The following is a 16639-nucleotide window of genomic DNA, read 5'->3' as shown; positions in this document are numbered from 1 at the left end:
ACTCGGCCCCCCTGCCCCGGCCTCCCACAGACACCGAGCGCTCCTTGCCCGTGCTCCAGCCCCCCGCCCTCCCCCTGCCCCTGCGGCACGCCTGTGCGCCATGGGCCCGACCGCACGCTGCCCGCCGCTGCGAACTGCAGCGTGGCTCCCGCAGCGTCGGGGGTGAGGATTGTTAAAAAATAGAAATCCTCGCCTGCGCCGGCTGTGCCGACTCGCCCTGCGCGGCAGCCCTGGGCCAGGTCTTACCCATCGGAGCGGGATCCCTCCCGTCCCTGCCGTGATGGGCAGCAGTGGGACCCCCTTCCACCCGCCGCTTCTCTCCCCCGCCAGGTGGTTGTCAGCAAAGCGGCCATGATCGTCAACCAGCTCTCCAAGAAGGAGGCGTCGCGCCGCGCCCTGATGCAGTCTCCCCAGATCGTGGCGGCTGTGGTCCGCACCATGCAGAGCACCAGCGACCTGGACACGGCCCGCTGCACCACCAGCATCCTGCACAACCTCTCGCACCACCGCGAGGGCCTGCTCTCCATCTTCAAGTCTGGCGGCATCCCGGCACTCGTCAGGATGCTCAGGTACGAGGGCGCTGGGGGGGGCCCGAGAGGCCGGCAGAGCCGAGCGGTCCCTCCCGGGCTGGCAGCCAGGCGAGCGCCAGCAGAGGAGGGGAGAGGAGAGGAGGGCTCGTGCTGCGTGGGTCCTCCTCCTGCTCACACCGACACGGGGGCGTGGGAGACCTTCAGCCTTTTAGCCTGCGAAAGCCCCAGGGCTTTGCTGCGTTTGCAGCTCGTATGGGGGCAGGAGGAGGGGAGTGGTCCCCCATGCTGCCTCGTCCATGGAGATGGGGCTCGGTCTCTGCCCCGAGGAGGAGGTGTCCTTGCCCCGAGGGCCACCCTGGGGCCATGCGGCACGGTGGCCTCGCACCGGGTCTTGCTGAAGGGCACTGGGTGGGAGCTGGGGCTCGGGGCTCCGATGGCAGCCTGGTTAGCCTGGAGGCAGCTGCCTGCGCTGACATGGCTCTGTGCCGCCTGCCTGCAGCTCGCCGGTCGAGTCAGTCCTCTTCTATGCCATCACCACCCTGCACAACCTGCTGCTCTACCAGGAAGGGGCCAAGATGGCTGTGCGCCTGGCCGACGGCCTGCAGAAAATGGTTCCCCTGCTGAACAAGAACAACCCCAAGTTCCTGGCAATCACCACCGACTGCCTCCAGCTCCTCGCCTACGGGAACCAGGAGAGCAAGGTGGGCCCGGGGAGCCTGGCCTGCCCCGCGGCGCGGGGTCCTGCCGAGGGAGGGCAGGAGGGGGGCGGTTGCCCAGCCTTGCTCCTCGCCGCCAGAAGCCCGGGAGGCAGGGGTGGGAGCTCCCACCGTCTCGGCCCGCGTGCCCCCGGCCACAGCCGGCAGCGGAGCAGTTGTGCTGCCTGCAACAGGGCCGCATCCGCCCGTGCAGGTGGAGCGTCCCTGGAAGCGCGGACTGTCCCAGTCTGGCCGGTAGATCGGCTCGGCTGGGTTTCTCCCCCCGCTGCTCCGGGCAATGCCTCTATCTTTGTTCTTTGGCTGCTCCTCTCCTCCTACACAGGAGTCCCTGCGTAGGAGTCCCGGCGTCGTGCGGAGGGTCAGTCCCTGGACCTGCTCCGACGCCGGCTGGGTGGGGGGCCGCTGCCCGTGCCGCCTGCGGCGCGGGGCAGGGCACCCGGTGTGCCGGGCTGCGGTGGCAGCGCGCGGCCCCGGCGGGGCGACCCGAAGCACTGCGGCGTGCCGAGGGGCTGGGCCTCCTGCCTGGCTTGCGTCCTGGCACGAGCTGGGGAAACCGGCGTGGTGGTCCCGGCAGCCCGGAGCTGCTGCACGCCCCCACCCTGGCCCTTCTGTCTTGCAGCTGATTATTTTGGCCAACGGAGGACCCCAGGCCCTGGTGCAGATCATGCGCAGCTACAACTACGAGAAGCTGCTCTGGACCACAAGCCGGGTGCTCAAGGTGCTGTCGGTGTGTCCCAGCAACAAGCCCGCGATCGTTGAGGCTGGTAAGAGGGGCTGGGGGGCTGGCGTCAAACAGGAGGCGGGTGGTGGTGTCGGGACGGGGCGGCCATCTCGCAATTGATGCGCGGGACAGGCAGACGCCTCGCACAGCCGCGTGAAACCACCTGCGCGTGGCCTGGTTTCTTGCTCTGAAAGGCTGCTGAGGCGCTTCCCTGGCACCGTGCGTGGGCAGGATCTGGTCGGCTGGGAGCTGTCTTCCCGCACCACGTTTGGCCTCCGCCAAGCCATGAGGCTGCGTTGGAGGCATCGGTCAGGCGGTGCCCAGCCCACGCTCACCACGCAGACCCGCACCCTTCTCTGCTGGGGCAGCTTCGGGTATTTACAGGTGGGCTGGGTCTTCTTCCCTGGCAGGCGGCATGCAGGCGTTGGGCAAACACCTGACCAGCTCCAGCCCCAGGCTGGTCCAGAACTGTCTCTGGACCCTGCGAAACCTCTCTGACGTGGCTACCAAACAGGTGAGTCTGCGGGACCCCGAGTTGCGTTTCAGCGCGGCATTTTGGAGGCTTCTCCGTACCGGCTGCCGGGCTGCCCCTCACCCTCTGCTTGTGCCAGGCTGAGCCCAAAGCGACGTCCTTGTGCCGGTTCCAGGCCCCGGAGCTGCGGGCTGCGGCAGCGTGTGTGCCTGGCAGGGCGAGGGGATGCCTGTGTGCCTGAGCCCCGCTGCAGCCCGGGTTCGCCCGGTGTCGCGGGAGGCTGCTTACTGCCCGCCGCCCTTCCCACGCCAGCTGGCTGCCGGCGCTCCTGCCGTGTCCCCGGCGGGGAGCCGAGGCCACCGGCAGTCGCTCACGCTCTCGGCGGGGCATCGCCGGGGCTGCTGCTTGCTCTGGCTCGGGGAGCAGCCAGCAGCCTGCCCTGGCGCTGGCCGCCTGCTCGGCTTCTTCCCCAGCGAGGGAGTTGCCCGCGGAGCTGCTGTTGAGGCGGTTGTGCCCACGGGGCCGAGAGGCGGCCGGTGCGAGGGTGACCCCGAGCTCTGCTCTGGGGTTGCTCTCCCCAGCCCTTTGCTGCCTCCTGATGCGTTCCCCATCTGCTGGGGCCGCCTCTGCGCAGATTAGCGCCTGATGCAGCGTGGAAACTATTTGGGCTGGCGCGTAACCATCCCTGGCTCTCGGATTGAGGGGGGGGACGCGGCCATGGCGCCTTTAACTCCTTCCTGCCCCACGGCTGGCTGCCTGCCGGCACGGCCGGGACCAGGCTCATGCTGGGACTGCTCGGGGAGCACTGGTGGGTGCATCGTTTGCACTTCCCAGCAGAGAAAAACTGCTGGAGACATGGAGCTCTAAGTCAAGCTGCACGTGTCGGGAGCGCCTGTTGCTCACGCTGTGCCGGCATCGTGGAGAAGCAGCTCTGGCTGCAGGGGGGACAGGGAAAGGCGCAGTGTGGGAGGTGCGAACGCTGCCTCTCCGCCATTGCTGCCTGCTCTGGCCCGTGCAGAGCCAGGGGGACACGACATGGGGTACCGGGGGGCCGGGGTCTGCGGCAAGGAGTGTGCAAGCTCCCACGAGGACAGCCACACGAGCCTGGGTCTCGAGGGGAGAGGGGGCCGGGTCTGGCAGGAAGAGCACGGCTCGGGGCTGGATCCTCTCTGCAATGGCAGGAGCCGTCCTCGCGGGAGGGGGCTCCTCCTCTCCAGGGCCGGGTGTCCGGCCGTCTGAGGGGAGCAGCTCTGGCTCCCCGCGCCTGGGTGAGAGACAGAGGGGACGGGCGCAGGGCTGAGCCCAGAGCCGGCTGGGGGGCTGGTCCGACCTCCTGTCCCCACTCCCACAGGAGGGCTTGGACGGCGTCCTCAAGATCCTGGTGAACCAGCTGAGCTCCGACGACGTGAACGTGCTGACCTGTGCCACCGGCACCCTCTCCAACCTGACCTGCAACAACAGCAAGAACAAGACCCTGGTGACGCAGTCAAACGGAGTGGAGGCCCTGATCCACACCATCCTGCGGGCAGGCGACAAGGAGGACATCACCGAGCCGGCCGTCTGCGCTCTCCGGCACCTCACCAGCCGGCACCCCGAGGCTGAGATGGCGCAGAACTCTGTGCGGCTCAACTACGGCATCCCTGCTATCGTCAAGCTCCTCAACCAGCCCAACCAGTGGCCACTGGTCAAGGTAAGGGGCTGTGAGGGGCTGGAGGTGGTTGCTGGGGGCTGGAGGAAGCCAGTGGCTGAACTCGAGCGAGCCCCAGCTGCTGGCCCTCGGTGGGACGCGCTGCGGAGGGGGTCTGCAGCTGGTGCCGTGCCGGGAGCGATGGGCTGCCGCAGCCCTGGTCCCGTCGGGCAGCGTCCTTGACGGCAGCTAACGGAGGAAATGGCTCGTGCGGGCTGCTTGGCTGGAAGCGATACTTGCCCCGGCCTCCCCCGCGGGCCGGGGGCCGGATCCGGTGTGGGAGGAAGCTGAAGTCAGCCTGCACCGGGGGGGGGCGGGCAGGGGGAGGAGGGCCCGGCTGGCGGGTCCCGTGGGGAGCACACGCTGCTCTGATCCACGGTCGAGACGAATTTCTCGAATCCCTTCACTCCGCCAGGCTACCATAGGCCTGATCCGCAACCTGGCCCTGTGCCCGGCCAACCACGCCCCGCTCCAGGAGGCCGCCGTCATCCCCCGCCTGGTCCAGCTGCTGGTCAAGGCGCACCAGGACGCCCAGCGGCACGTAGCAGCCGGCACGCAGCAGCCCTACACGGTGAGTCCCCGCGGCAGGGTCTGCCGGCGTGCCCCTCTGCCTTGCTCCCGGCACAGCCTGGCACCCCGAAAGCTGACCTGTCCCTGGGGGGTCGCCTGCGCCCGCGCTCAGGGTGGTCGTGCCCTGGCGCGGGGAGCGCCGGCTGCTCCAGGGCCCCGGCTGAGCGCCTCTGCCCTGGCAGGACGGAGTGAAGATGGAGGAGATTGTGGAGGGGTGCACGGGGGCACTGCACATCCTGGCCCGGGACCCCATGAACCGCATGGAGATCTTCCGCCTCAACACCATCCCACTCTTCGTGCAGGTCAGGGGCTGGGGGGACCGGGGGCTGCACTCGCCACCTCCCGCCTGGCTGGCACGGCCCTGTGCTGCCGGGGCCAGGGAGCCACGGCGCTCGGCTGGCGGCACCGTGTGTGTCAGACCACGTCAGGCGCACGACAGCTCCTCGCCGGCTGCTCCACGGCGCTGCTAATCTCTCCCGACAGCTCCTCTACTCGCCGGTGGAGAACATCCAGCGCGTCGCGGCTGGCGTGCTGTGCGAGCTGGCCCAGGACAAGGAGGCGGCAGATGCCATCGATGCTGAGGGGGCCTCGGCTCCGCTGATGGAGCTGCTGCACTCCAGGAACGAGGGGACCGGTGAGTGCCGCCGTGCCAGGCCCCGTGCCGAGGGCTCTCCGCCACGTGGCGTCGGCCCAGCTGCAGCCGGTCTGGGGCTTCTGGTGCTCGGGTGCCGCGTGGTGCCGGGAGCTGAGGCTGCTGCCCTTCCCCTGCAGCCACCTACGCGGCCGCCGTGCTGTTCCGAATCTCGGAGGACAAGAACCCCGACTACAGGAAGCGTGTCTCTGTGGAGCTCACCAACTCCCTCTTCAAGCACGACCCGGCAGCCTGGGAGGCGGTGAGCGTCCCGCTGAGCGCGGAGACAAGCCCCTTTCCCTGGGGAACCCGCGGCTTCTTGGGATGGCCCTGTCCTGCTTCCAAAAGCTGCCGGTGCCGCCTCCGGCCAGAGCTCAGCTGGGAGTGACCGGCAAACGGGGGGAGGCGCAGGGGGTGGCCCCGGTTGCGGTACCTGCTACCCGGGATGCGGCTGGGCACCACGTAGTCCCTGGGCATCGTGCACGTGTCAGCACGTGTCCCCTCTTCAATTCTGTCACCTTCTTCCGTAGGCTCAGAGCATGATCCCCATCAACGAGCCCTACTCAGACGGTGAGTATGGCGCCAGCTCTTCCCTTGGGCCATGCTCTGGGGGGGCAGACGCCTCATCTCACCAAACCAGGCTGGTTTTAACTCCTCCGCGTGGCTGCCAGGAAAGCGCCAGCCGGGGCTGCCTGGGGACGCTCAGCGGGGTGCTCAGCTCGCTGGGGAGCACGTGCAGCCGCTCCCCTGTGTGCCCGGGCTGCCCAGAGGCGTGGGGCAGGTGGGTGGTGGGTGGCCCTCGTGTCCTTTGCGGCACCATGTGCCACGCGCTGCCCTGGGCGGGGAGACCAGGAGGGCAGCTGAGGTCTGGAGATGTCTCTCGCTGGCGAGAGCTGAGGTTGCCGCGTCTCTTCTGTGCAGAGCTGGACCCCGGCTACCGCCCCATGTACTCGGGCGACATCCCCCTGGACCCCATCGACATGCACATGGACATGGACGGGGACTACCCCATGGACGCCTACAGCGACGGCGTCCGAGCGCCCTTCGCTGACCACATGCTCGCCTAACGCACCCCGCAGCCCCCGCACCAGGTAGTCGCTGGCGTGTACCTGGGGTGCGGGCACCTACCGTGGGCGCGCTCGGCCCTGGAGCGGGGCGGGCGGCCGGGAGGCAGCGCTGGCTGCTGGGGCCCAGCGTGCTGCGGCGTCCCTGGTGCTGCCGTGGGTCGGCACCCCCGTCACCCCGGGGGCTCGGGGAGCCCTGGGCTCTGCTCTCCTCCAAAACCCCCTCTCGGTCGAGTAACGGGAGCTCTCTCCTGCCGCGCGCAGGTGTTTTCTCCACACAGAAGAGGGTGGCCCCAGAGCTGAGTATTCGCAAGAAGGACTTGGGAGACAGAAGTGCCTGAGAAGACAAACTTTTCCATTCCCACGAGAGGTTTTATTTTTCGATTTTTTTTCTTCGCTGTGGGTCTGTGGAGAAGGTCCTTCCTGCTGGGACTGCTTCAAGCACCTACTGCCGCATCCAGCATCCAAGATACTGTTTCTGAAGCTTTAAAACACATAAACCCTACACCGTTAGCGACCTTTCATTGGCAAAATAGTCTTTTCTATGAATATATATTTCTTTTTTATTTTTAATATGGTGCCAACGGCTTTTGCCGTCTTTAAGTTTGTGCTTTCTAACTAATTTGTTCTGCGTGTTAGTGTTCTAGGAAAGGAATCTAACACGGGAAACCCCTTTGCTTTCTGCAAACTCTAACTTAATCAGGCCAATCCAGAGTTCGCTGAAACCAAAGGGTGCCGTGTCCCAGGACCTTCATCTTAGCCATCGGGATGTCTGCGGTTTAATTCTTTCCAATCAGCCGTTGGGGAGCTGACTTTGTGTACCTGCCTATCCTACCAGTACCCATAGAGGAGTGACTCCAGCATTAGGAACCGTGTCCTTGTACTGATCTCTGTTGCACATTTTAACCCGTTTCCCTTCTTTTTGGTGAGTGGTGTGTTTCCGTCCCCTCCTCCCTTATCTAACACATTTTTTAAAGAGGCTCTAGATCTGACGGTGGTTTAACGCTCCCGCCAGAAAGGGATGGACAGTTACTGGAGTGTGGTTCAGGAATGGAAGATTTTATTATTTCTGTAAGTTGTTTTTGTATAGACCAAAGCAAAGAATAAAATAACCCCCCCAGCCCCGTGTTGCCCTGAGCCTGTGTTTGTGGCGGCTGGGGAAGGGCAGCGAGTCCCCTTGGGGCAGCCGGGGTGAAGGTGCCCGTCGCCCTCCTGGGGCCAAGCGGTGGTGGTTCCCTCCCGTGGGGCTGCGCGGCCTCGGGCGAGCTGGTTCCCATGCCTGGCCGGGGGCTCAGGTGGCGGCCGGGGGGACAAGCAGGCTGGGCCCGTCCCTGTGCCTCGGGAAAGGTGCTTGTCGAGGCACGGGCCACTGGCTCGTGGCACCGGCAGCAGCTCCCACTGGCAGCCGCACACCCGGACTCGCACGCCGGCTCCATCCAGGCGTCTGTCTGCTCTGTCAGGAGGTAGAAACTTCCAGTAATTAAGATGTTTGTTCATTAGGCAGCATCACCGGCATCTCCTCTCTGCTGCTGCGCAGAGCTCACTTTAACGAGCTCTGGGGGATAAACGTGCCGGTTGGGAGCGAGCCCCGCTGATTGATGGAGCGAAGCCTGGATGGAGCCGTGAGAGGCCAGGTTAAAAAAAGTGATTTACTCAGTCAAACCTGGTTGCCTGCTTCCGCAGCCCGGCTTCATAGCGGGAACAGATGGCAGGAGGAAATACTCTCAGCTGAGGCACTAACTCCGGCAGATGCGCCTGGGGAGGGCGATGACGAAGCGGCGTCAGGCGGAGATCATGCTGGGAGGTGGAAACTGTTCGCAAAGTTACCCACCAACTTCAGGACTGCCCGTCTGCTTGGCGGCCTCCTCGGCATGGGGACGTGGCCAGGGACAGCCACCGCTGGCAGCCGGCTGCCCGGGCTTAACCACGGCACCTTGTTGGGCGCAGGCTGAGCCCGGAGGCAGGAGCTCGCCTGCAGCAGCTCCGGGCGAGGCTGCGGCCGGGCACAGGGCTGTGGGTTTTGCCTGCTGGGGTGTGCGTGCTGGGGGATGGAAGGGTGAAACATGGGTGGCCCTGGGATGCCCACGTCCCCGGCCCTGGCGGGTTTGTACCTCTGCCCCGTGCACCCATCCTGTGGGGGATGGCCAGGGGTGCGGAGGCTCCTCAAGCAGCGGTGGGAGACCTGGAGAGGGGAGTCGTGTCACGCAGCGATGCCCGCACTGCACCGGTGGGTGCTGCGATTGCTGCATTGTTCAGTGAGATACGCACCGCCGTGACATGGGGAGGCAGCCGCAGAGCCAGGACATCGTCCCTGATGCCCCCGCTCAGGGCTCTGCCTGCTGTAGCACAGCTCCTGTGCAGCCCCTGGCAGGACACTAAGCGGCCCGACGCGGCTGCTGCCGGCACGGGGAGATGGGGGACGTGATTAAAGGGAGCTGGGAACACAGTCGCAGCCATTCCCGCTCGCTGTCAGCATCACCCCCTCTGTCCTTGCACATTCGCTTGGCTCTGCCGCGGCGCTTGGCCGTGCCACGGAGGGAGGCAAGGCGGGGGGACGGGGAGATGAAGGGATGGGGAGGTGGGTTCTCACCACGCGTGGGGCCCAGGCGGGACGTGAACGTTTGCACATCTCCCACAGAGTCCCAGTAGCAGCCTGGGCTGGGGCAGCAGTGAGCCGGGGACAAAGGCAGCAGGAGTGGGTCTGGGAAGCGGGGCCGGCTCCAGGGCTGTCCCGCCGGCTCAGGGGAACATCCTGTGCTGAGCTCAGCCCTGCGCCGCGGCCAAGCCCCGGTGCAGCAGGGATGCAGCCGTGCTTCCTGCCCTGGCCCGTGCCAGGACCAGGGACAAGCAAAACAACAGCTGCTTTCCGGGCAGCCCCAGCAGAGCCGAGCGCGCTTCCGGAGGGCAGCGGAGCCGGGGCTGCTCAGTGGCTCGTGGGATGAGGCTGGGGGGCCAGCCCACTGCCTGCTGCAGCCCCTGCCAGAACACGATCAGTGACAGGCAGTGGGAATAAGGCCCCTGTGCCGGGGGGGTTAGGCGATCCAGCCAGGCCAGCCCTTGCTGCTTGGGCTGTGCAGTGCGGGGCAGAATTCACGCACCCAGACCTGCACCTCCATGGGTGCAGGCTCTGCTGCCTGGCTGGGTGGGTTCCCAGGGTGACTCGGAGAAGCTCCTGCTCCCATCCCTGTCCCCAGGGATCCCGGCAGAGCTGCCAGCACTTTGCTGCACCCCAAGCATCTGTGCCTGAGTGGACATGGGGTTCCAGCCCTGTGTGCCCTGGCCTGGGGCTTTGGCCATGCAGAGCCTGGACCCCCCCTCGGGGCTGCCAGCCAGCCCCGCTGAGGGTATCAGGGATGCTTTCAGGGTCGGATCCGGCTGTCCCCGAGGTGCCAGAACATCTGCCCCGGGAGGTGCTGGGTCTCCTGGCTGTGCCCCGGGCACGGCCACAGGAACCAGCACCTCCCCGGGTCATGGGCAAGGATGTGTCCCTCACCCACCCTGGAGTCCTCTCCCCAGGGCAGGACTGCACCCCTCAAGACCCCCAGCCCTGCCACAACGGGGCTGCTGGGGGGCACCGCCGGGATTTTGGGGGAGCCAGAGGAGCCAGAGGACCCCTGTACCAGGATAGCTAGAGCTTCTTCAGGACCCGCAGCCCCGGAGGCGGTGGCGGGCCGGACTACAGGTCCCGGCATGCCCGGCCGCGCTCCGACCTGCCCGGGGAGCGGCTTTTGCTCTCGGCGGGGCCGCGGGAGCGATGGGCGAGGGCCCCGCCGCCGCCTCCGCGCCGGGAGCAGCGCCCAGCGGTGAGTGCGCCCCGCGGCCCGGCACCCCCGGCGCCCCGAGCCCCCGGCTCCCCGGTACCTCACCGCCCGCCGGGGCCCCGCTGCCGTCGGGTGCGCTCTGCCTCCAGCCGCCCCCGCTGTCCTGCTCGCCCCCGGGCCCCCCGCGTCCCCGGGCCGGTCCCTGCCGGTCCCCCGGGGGTGTCGCCGGCGGCGGCTGCCAGACCGCCCCGGAGAACTTGCCTCGTCTCGCCCCTTCTCCGGGCGCTTGGCTCCTGCACGGCCCCACTTCCACGCGTGGGCTCTGACACCCATGACACATTTCCATTCTTCGCTGCCGAAGCCTTTGCCCCTCGCCTCGGCGGGATTTCCCCCTCCCTCCGCCTTTCTGGCCGGGGGTCTGCAGCAAAGACGGCGTCCCGGGGGTGGTGGGGGTCTCAGGGAACGGTTTGGCCACAGCAGTGGCTGGCTGAGGAGGGGGCCTGATGGTAGCGCCGGGGTCTGGCTGCGCTTCGTCGTTCCCTATGACTGACCCAGGAGGTCTGGCAGGAGCGGGGAGGGTTTTGCTGCTCTGCGGGAAGAGGCTGATGCTGCTGCGGGTGTTTTTGCAGGGAGAGGGGAGCAGAGGGCTCAGCCCCTGGGGCACAGGGGACCCACGGTGTGGTCAGCCGCGGCGAGCTCTGTGGCAGAGGTAGAGCATCAGGTGCTGGGGGGTCACGGCAGAGCAAAGGCGACAGAGCTGAGCTCTGGGCTGGGGAGCCCGTTCCAGCTGGGAAGCCAGGCAGGACGCAGGATGGGGCAGGAGTCCGTCCCCCGACGGCCTCGGGTGCCGGCAGGGACCCATTTCTGAACGGTGCTTCAGGCAGGTGCTGCCTCCTGGGGCCGCCTGAGCGGCGGGGTGGGATCTAGGGCTGTGGGAGCGGCAGCCCGCCCTGTCTGTACCCTTCCCTGCACAAGAGCGGGGATGTTCCCAGCCCCAGCCCGGGGGGCTCTGCAGGGACCCCTCTGGCGATGTCCCCTGGGCTGGGGCACAGCAGGACTGCAGCTGCCCCCATCCCAGCGGTGGGACTGAGCCACCACCTCGCCCCGTGCATTGGCCTTGCTGCTCTGCAGCCCCCCGCCCCAGGCACTCGCGGAGGCTCCTGGCCCTGAGCAGCCTCCCCTCCCCAGCCTCAGGCTCCTGCCACAGCAGCTGAGGGGAAAAAATAGCCCGGAGCGAGCTCAGCCGCCCCAGCACCGCTCAGCTGCTGCCGAGCGTCGGCACCCGGGTGCAGGATGGGGAAGGGGCTGCGGGTCGAGCCCAGCCCGACCCTGGCGTGGGGCTGCGCAGGCAGGGAGGTGCCCGGGCAGGAGCCGCATGACGGCACCGGGGCAGGGCAGAGAGCAGCAAGCACAGGTCTGCACGTGCACCCAGGCGCGGGCTGAGCCAGGGTCCCGCTCGTCCTGGCCCACCGCCGGCAGTGCCCTGGGCCCCCCGTCCTCCTGCTCCTGCCCAGCTCCCCCCCAGCTCCCGTGGGGCAGGTCCTCAGGTCATGCGGCAGCTGAATGCTGGTGGCCGAGGGGACAGTAGGGTCCGGGGGCGATGGGAGCCGTTCGCACGTGTCTGAACAAGGTTCCCCCCGGGGAGAGTTAATGTACGTGCAGGAGCTGCGCCAAAAGGAGACGCAGGGCTCTGGCAGCCCCAGCTGAGCACTGACTCACCGGCCAGGCTCCCTCCCCGGAGCCAGCAGCAGCGCGGGGGAGTGGGGCAGCAGCAGCCAGGCACCTCGGCACGGTGGGTCCCCTTCCTTCTCTGGGGAGAAGCGGGGAGGGAGAGGGTCTGTGGGCTTGGAGCTGGGGACCTGTTCTCTGGGCAGCACGGTGCAGGATTGGGCCACCTAGGTCTAGTGGTCCCGGTGCTGTGAGGCAGGAGACTGTGGGGCTGTGGTTGTGCTTTGGGGTGTTCATGTTGCCTCATGCCTGTCCTGTTGCTGGGAAGGATTTGGCCTCGCTGGAGAGAATCCACCATGCAAGGTGGCCTGGCCTGGGTGCTGCGGACATAACAGCAGCCATGAGCACGTGTTGGGAGGGAGGGCAGTGATGCCCTGGCATGAACCATGCTGGGGACAAGGGGCTACTGGTGCTGCAGCCCCCCCTGCAGTGGAAGTGGGAGCAGGGGTGGAGATGGGGCATGGGCCTTGTGCAGGAGGCTCCTGCCCCCCAGGGCAGAGAGGCAGCAGTGCCAGCAGTAGCTGCAGCCCGAGCCAGGGCCACTGGAGGTGGCAGGAAGAGGCTGGGTTTATGGCTTGTCTTGTGATGTGTTTATGGCTGGGATGGGATGGCCGTGGATGCTGCCCAGCCCTGCCCAGGGTGACTCGGCAGGTCCCCACTCCGCATCCTGGTGCTGATGGGGTGGAGAATCGCAGTTGAACTTTGCTCTCTGAGGTGGCGCTCCCGAGGGTTCCCGCAAGAGCTGCTGGCACCACGTCCGTGTCCGCCCACTGCCGAGCAGCTGTTACGGCTCCTTGCCCTGCCCGCTCCTGCAGGCAGGGACCCAGCAGTGAGCCTGGGGAGGGCAGGGTCCTGCCCCATCCCTTCGGAGCATCCTCTCCCCCAGCGCTGATCCAGACATCACCAAGTGCTTGCTTTGGTGCTGAGCCCCCCGTGTCATGTAGCAGCTGCCGCAGAGGTGGTCCTGAGCAGGTACGCTGACCCGGCGCCGTCCCCGAAACTGCCCCATGTTCAGCAGCAGATGGGGGCTCAGCTGGGGCCTGCCCCAGTGCTGGCTGTTCCCACGGTCCCCCCCACAGCAGGCCGCCGGCTGGCCGGGGAGCGGGGACACCAGAGCCCTGGCCATGCTGCCTAGGTCTCAAGCCCCTGGCCTGGTAGATGTTGCCTCTGGGGAGGGTGTTTGACCAACTGGCAGGATGCTAGGGGTGTGGATGCCTGAGCATGGCGTTCAGGATGTGTCCCTGGTCCCTAGAGCATCACCCTAACAACTCCTTCTCCGCAGGCAGGGGCCCGAGAAGGGACCCTGCTGCCTGCCAGCGCCGCTCCAGGGAGCCAGGGAGGAAGGTGCTTCTCCCCATGGCAGCCGGCACCCCCACGTAACGCCAGCCAAACTGGACACCACGGTCCCACGAGAGATTCCCCTTGGCCAGCGCCTGCCCGCCTGCTGCTTCCATCCCAGCCCGGACTCGCCTGTCGCTGCCCTGCCCCACACTGTCCCCACGTCTCACGGGTCAGCCACAGGCAGATGCCGCGATGCTGCAACCATCACCGGTGGGTACAGCCGGGCGGTGCCAGCGGGTGGCCCTGGCGACTGGGGTGAGGGGGGTGAGGAGCTGGGGCAGCTCCGGGATGGTCCTTAGTCCTGTCCCCATTGCATGCCTGGGGCTGAGCCGCCATCCTGGCATCACTCGCCCCACACTGCGTCCCTCACCCCACACCGCATCCCTCGCCCCACACTGCATCCCTCGCCCTGCACTGCGTCCCTCGCCCCATGCCGTATCCCTCACCCCGCACCGCGTCCCTCGCCCCACACCGCGTCACTCACCCCGCACCGCGTCTCTCACCCCGCACCGCGTCCCTCGCCCGCTGTCCCCAGTGCTGCTCGGCCGGGCAGAGCATGGCCAGGAGATGGCAGCAGGACCCTGCCCGCAGGAAGCGGGGGGGCGAGGGGGGAGCAGGGGAGAGCTGGGGCGGGGGTCCCTCTGTGCCACCCTGCGGGGGGACTCCCAGTCCCCGCACGAGCAGTTTTGCGGGCAGACCCGGCTGCCGGCCCCAAACCCTGAGGGGACAGAGTGGGCTGAGGGGTGCAGGAAGCGCTCCCCCGCCACAGCCCTCCCTGTGCCCCCCTCCTCCCGGGTGCCCCCCACCCTCTGCTGACGCTGTGCCCCTCTGTCCCCAGACCTGTGCAGCGGCGATGTCCCCGAGGTGGAGATCACCAGCCTGCTGGGCGAGCGGCTGCCCCGCTACACGCTGCGGGCTGACACCGTCTTCGGCTACGACCATGACGACTGGCTGCGTGCCCCCCCCGGCCCCCTGGAGCCCGTGGCCCCCCTCAGCCCCCAGCAGATCGAGGAGACCCTGCAGTACTTCCGTGAGTGCCTCGTCCTGCTCCGTGGGGCTGGCCAGGGCAGCGGGGTACAGGCAGCAGCGGCCGGGCTGGGTCAGGGCCGCGAGGGCAGCGCAGGAGCTAATCGCCGCTAACGGGATTGACGGGCTGGATTTCCTCGCCCAGAACATCCCAGGCTAATTCTGGGAGCAGCTTCTGCGGAGCTGCGCTGGATGCTCAGAGAGAGCCTCCGTCGCCTCCTGGGACCCCCTGCACGTCCCTGCTCCCCCTGCACTGTGCCGTGGCTCTCTGGGGTGGGACACCGGTGGGGGGACAGCAGAGGGTGCACTGATGTCTCCCAGTGCTGCTGCCCCACCAAATATGACAGCCTGGAACAGCCGAGGGGGCCGTGGGGCTGCTGCTGCCAGCGAAGCCCCCAGATGTGGGGTGCGGGTGCCCGGTGGGAGACGCCCACAGCCCCCGTGGTCAGACAGGGGTGATGACCCACAGTGGTGCGGCGAGGCCCGTTCCTGGCGTGGGGTCGGGGTTCAGCAGAGGCACAGATGGATTATCTCTGCTTTGCTTCTGCCTCTGGCCCCCGTGTGGCAGGGACAGGATTAGAGTGAGGGGCTGGGGGATGGACATGGGGCAGTGGGAGACAGATGGGGCTGAGGGCCTGGCCCCGCTGCTAGCCCCACTCCCACCGCCCTGCCTGCAACAGGCTGGGCTGGGGACAAACCCCCCGGCGTGCCCTGCCCGTGCTTGCAGCCTTCCCGGCCACTGGCACCCCCCTACCCCACAGCGACAGCAGAAGGGCTTGAGCCCCAACCCTGGTTGCATGCCATGGGGCAGGGAGCACCCAGCTCAGCAGGACCCCTGGGCACCCCCACACCCCCTCGCCGTGGGGACAGCCGTGCTCGGCCCCGGGAGCCCCACGGGGGCTCCATGCCTCTGGTGCCGCTTCCGTGTGCCGGCGTGGAGGGGGCCCGCGCTGCCTCATCCCTTTACCCAAACCTTTAAGCTGCCGTCAGAAATAGCCCCCGGTAATCTGCTTGCGCAGAGACGCAGGGGACCTGCCCGGAGGAGCAAATCCTTGGGCAGGGGATTAGGAAGAAGTGGCTCCTGCCTGTCCATGCCAAGACGCACGCTTGTGTCCTTGGGGTCCCTGGGGGGTGGATGCCCAGGTGAGCTGGCTGGGTCCCTGCCCTCACACTCTGCCATCCCCGGAGAGAAAAAACAGAGCAAGGAGGAGGGAGAGGCTGGGACCGAGGTGCCTGGCTCTGGCCCCAGCTCCAGGAGGGTGCTGGTGGTTACGGCAGGCTGTGGTTTGGGTCAGGATCGCAGCGGGAGGGAGTCCAGCAGGCAGATAAAGGCATCGTGTGTTGCTGAGGGGCAGTTCCAGCCCCAGCCTTGTCGATTCATCGATTAGTTTGGTACTAATGAGGAGCGGCATTGGGGCAGGCAATGGGGGCAGGCAGTGTGTGTGTCAGCATTGCCAGCATCGCACTCAGCGCCTCGTGGTGCCGTGGTGTGGGGTCCTCAGTGCAGCCCTACTGCCCTCCCACCCGCAAGGCTTGTGCTACGTGCCAGCCAGCTCCTCCATAATTCAGCACAGCATGATTTATTCAGCTCTTCTGCTTTGGCCCTGCCCCTGCACAAGTGTGGTTGTGGGGGAGCTGGGGGTGCCAGCCAGGGAGCATGGGGCAGCCTGGATGGGGCATGGGGGGGCCAGGCTCATGCCAGTGCACACTGAGTAGGGGGATGCTGTGTGGGGCTGGTTGGAGGGGCATGGAAAAGCCCGTTCCTGGCTCAGAGACCTGGTGGGTCCCAGCACTGTGCCGGGCACCTGAGCGTGCAGGATTTGCAGTGAGCTGTGTCGGTGACGATGGGGGGGACCCAGGCCTAGGATAGAAGAGCGAGGCTGGCCGGGCGAAGGGCAGGGAGCTTTGGCAATGGCTGTACTGTGGCGTGACTTAACCGTTGCAGGGACCCCAGCCCTGCACACAGTCGGGGTTTGGGATGAAAGACCCAAAACCTCTCCTTGTCCCTCATAGGGGCAGAAGCCGCCATCTGTGCACAACCCCTTGGGTCAGCCCTCCAAAGCTGCTGCTCAGGGACCAGTGACCCCTCAGTGTCCCCGCTCAGCAGTCAGCACTCGCCACCATCCATGGGGACCCGTGTGCCCAGACCCCGCTGTGTCCATGGGCTGGGGGCCGGGAGGTGGGACACAGAGCCCAGCAGCACCAGCACCCCGGGGCTGAGCAGGACTGTCCCGATGGGGAGGGCACCCCCGGGGTGCCCCGACTGGGATCCTGGTCCCGGGGTGCCTGATGGGGAGCGTGTCCCCAAAGCGCCCCGGGGGAGCGTGCAGCCGCAGCCAGCCGATCCACGCCGCGGCGGAGCGGGGGGAGCGGGGGGAGCGGACAGCCCCGG

General features: G+C 67.4%; 1 protein-coding gene across 1 annotated transcript in view; it reads left to right on the top strand.

The window, feature by feature from the left end:
* The window catches only part of LOC309413445 (junction plakoglobin-like), a gene marked incomplete at both ends in the record, with an annotated part of 11045 nt that extends 4651 nt beyond the window's left edge, over positions 1–6394 (top strand). The window contains 11 exons of the mRNA XM_082010567.1: positions 331–569; positions 1030–1231; positions 1866–2010; positions 2378–2481; positions 3791–4129; positions 4542–4697; positions 4879–4998; positions 5180–5330; positions 5468–5589; positions 5858–5897; positions 6249–6394. Coding sequence (XP_081866693.1) covers positions 331–569; positions 1030–1231; positions 1866–2010; positions 2378–2481; positions 3791–4129; positions 4542–4697; positions 4879–4998; positions 5180–5330; positions 5468–5589; positions 5858–5897; positions 6249–6394 — 1764 coding nt within the window. The remainder of the gene's footprint in view (positions 1–330; positions 570–1029; positions 1232–1865; positions 2011–2377; positions 2482–3790; positions 4130–4541; positions 4698–4878; positions 4999–5179; positions 5331–5467; positions 5590–5857; positions 5898–6248) is intronic.
* Between the last annotated feature and the right edge of the window lie 10245 nt (positions 6395–16639).

Source organism: Phaethon aethereus, assembly GCF_964289735.1.
Source record: "Phaethon aethereus genome assembly, chromosome: 25".
NCBI lineage: Eukaryota > Metazoa > Chordata > Aves > Phaethontiformes > Phaethontidae > Phaethon > Phaethon aethereus.
The sequence above is the reverse complement of the archived record's forward strand: the minus strand, read 5'-3'. Positions and strand labels throughout refer to the sequence as shown.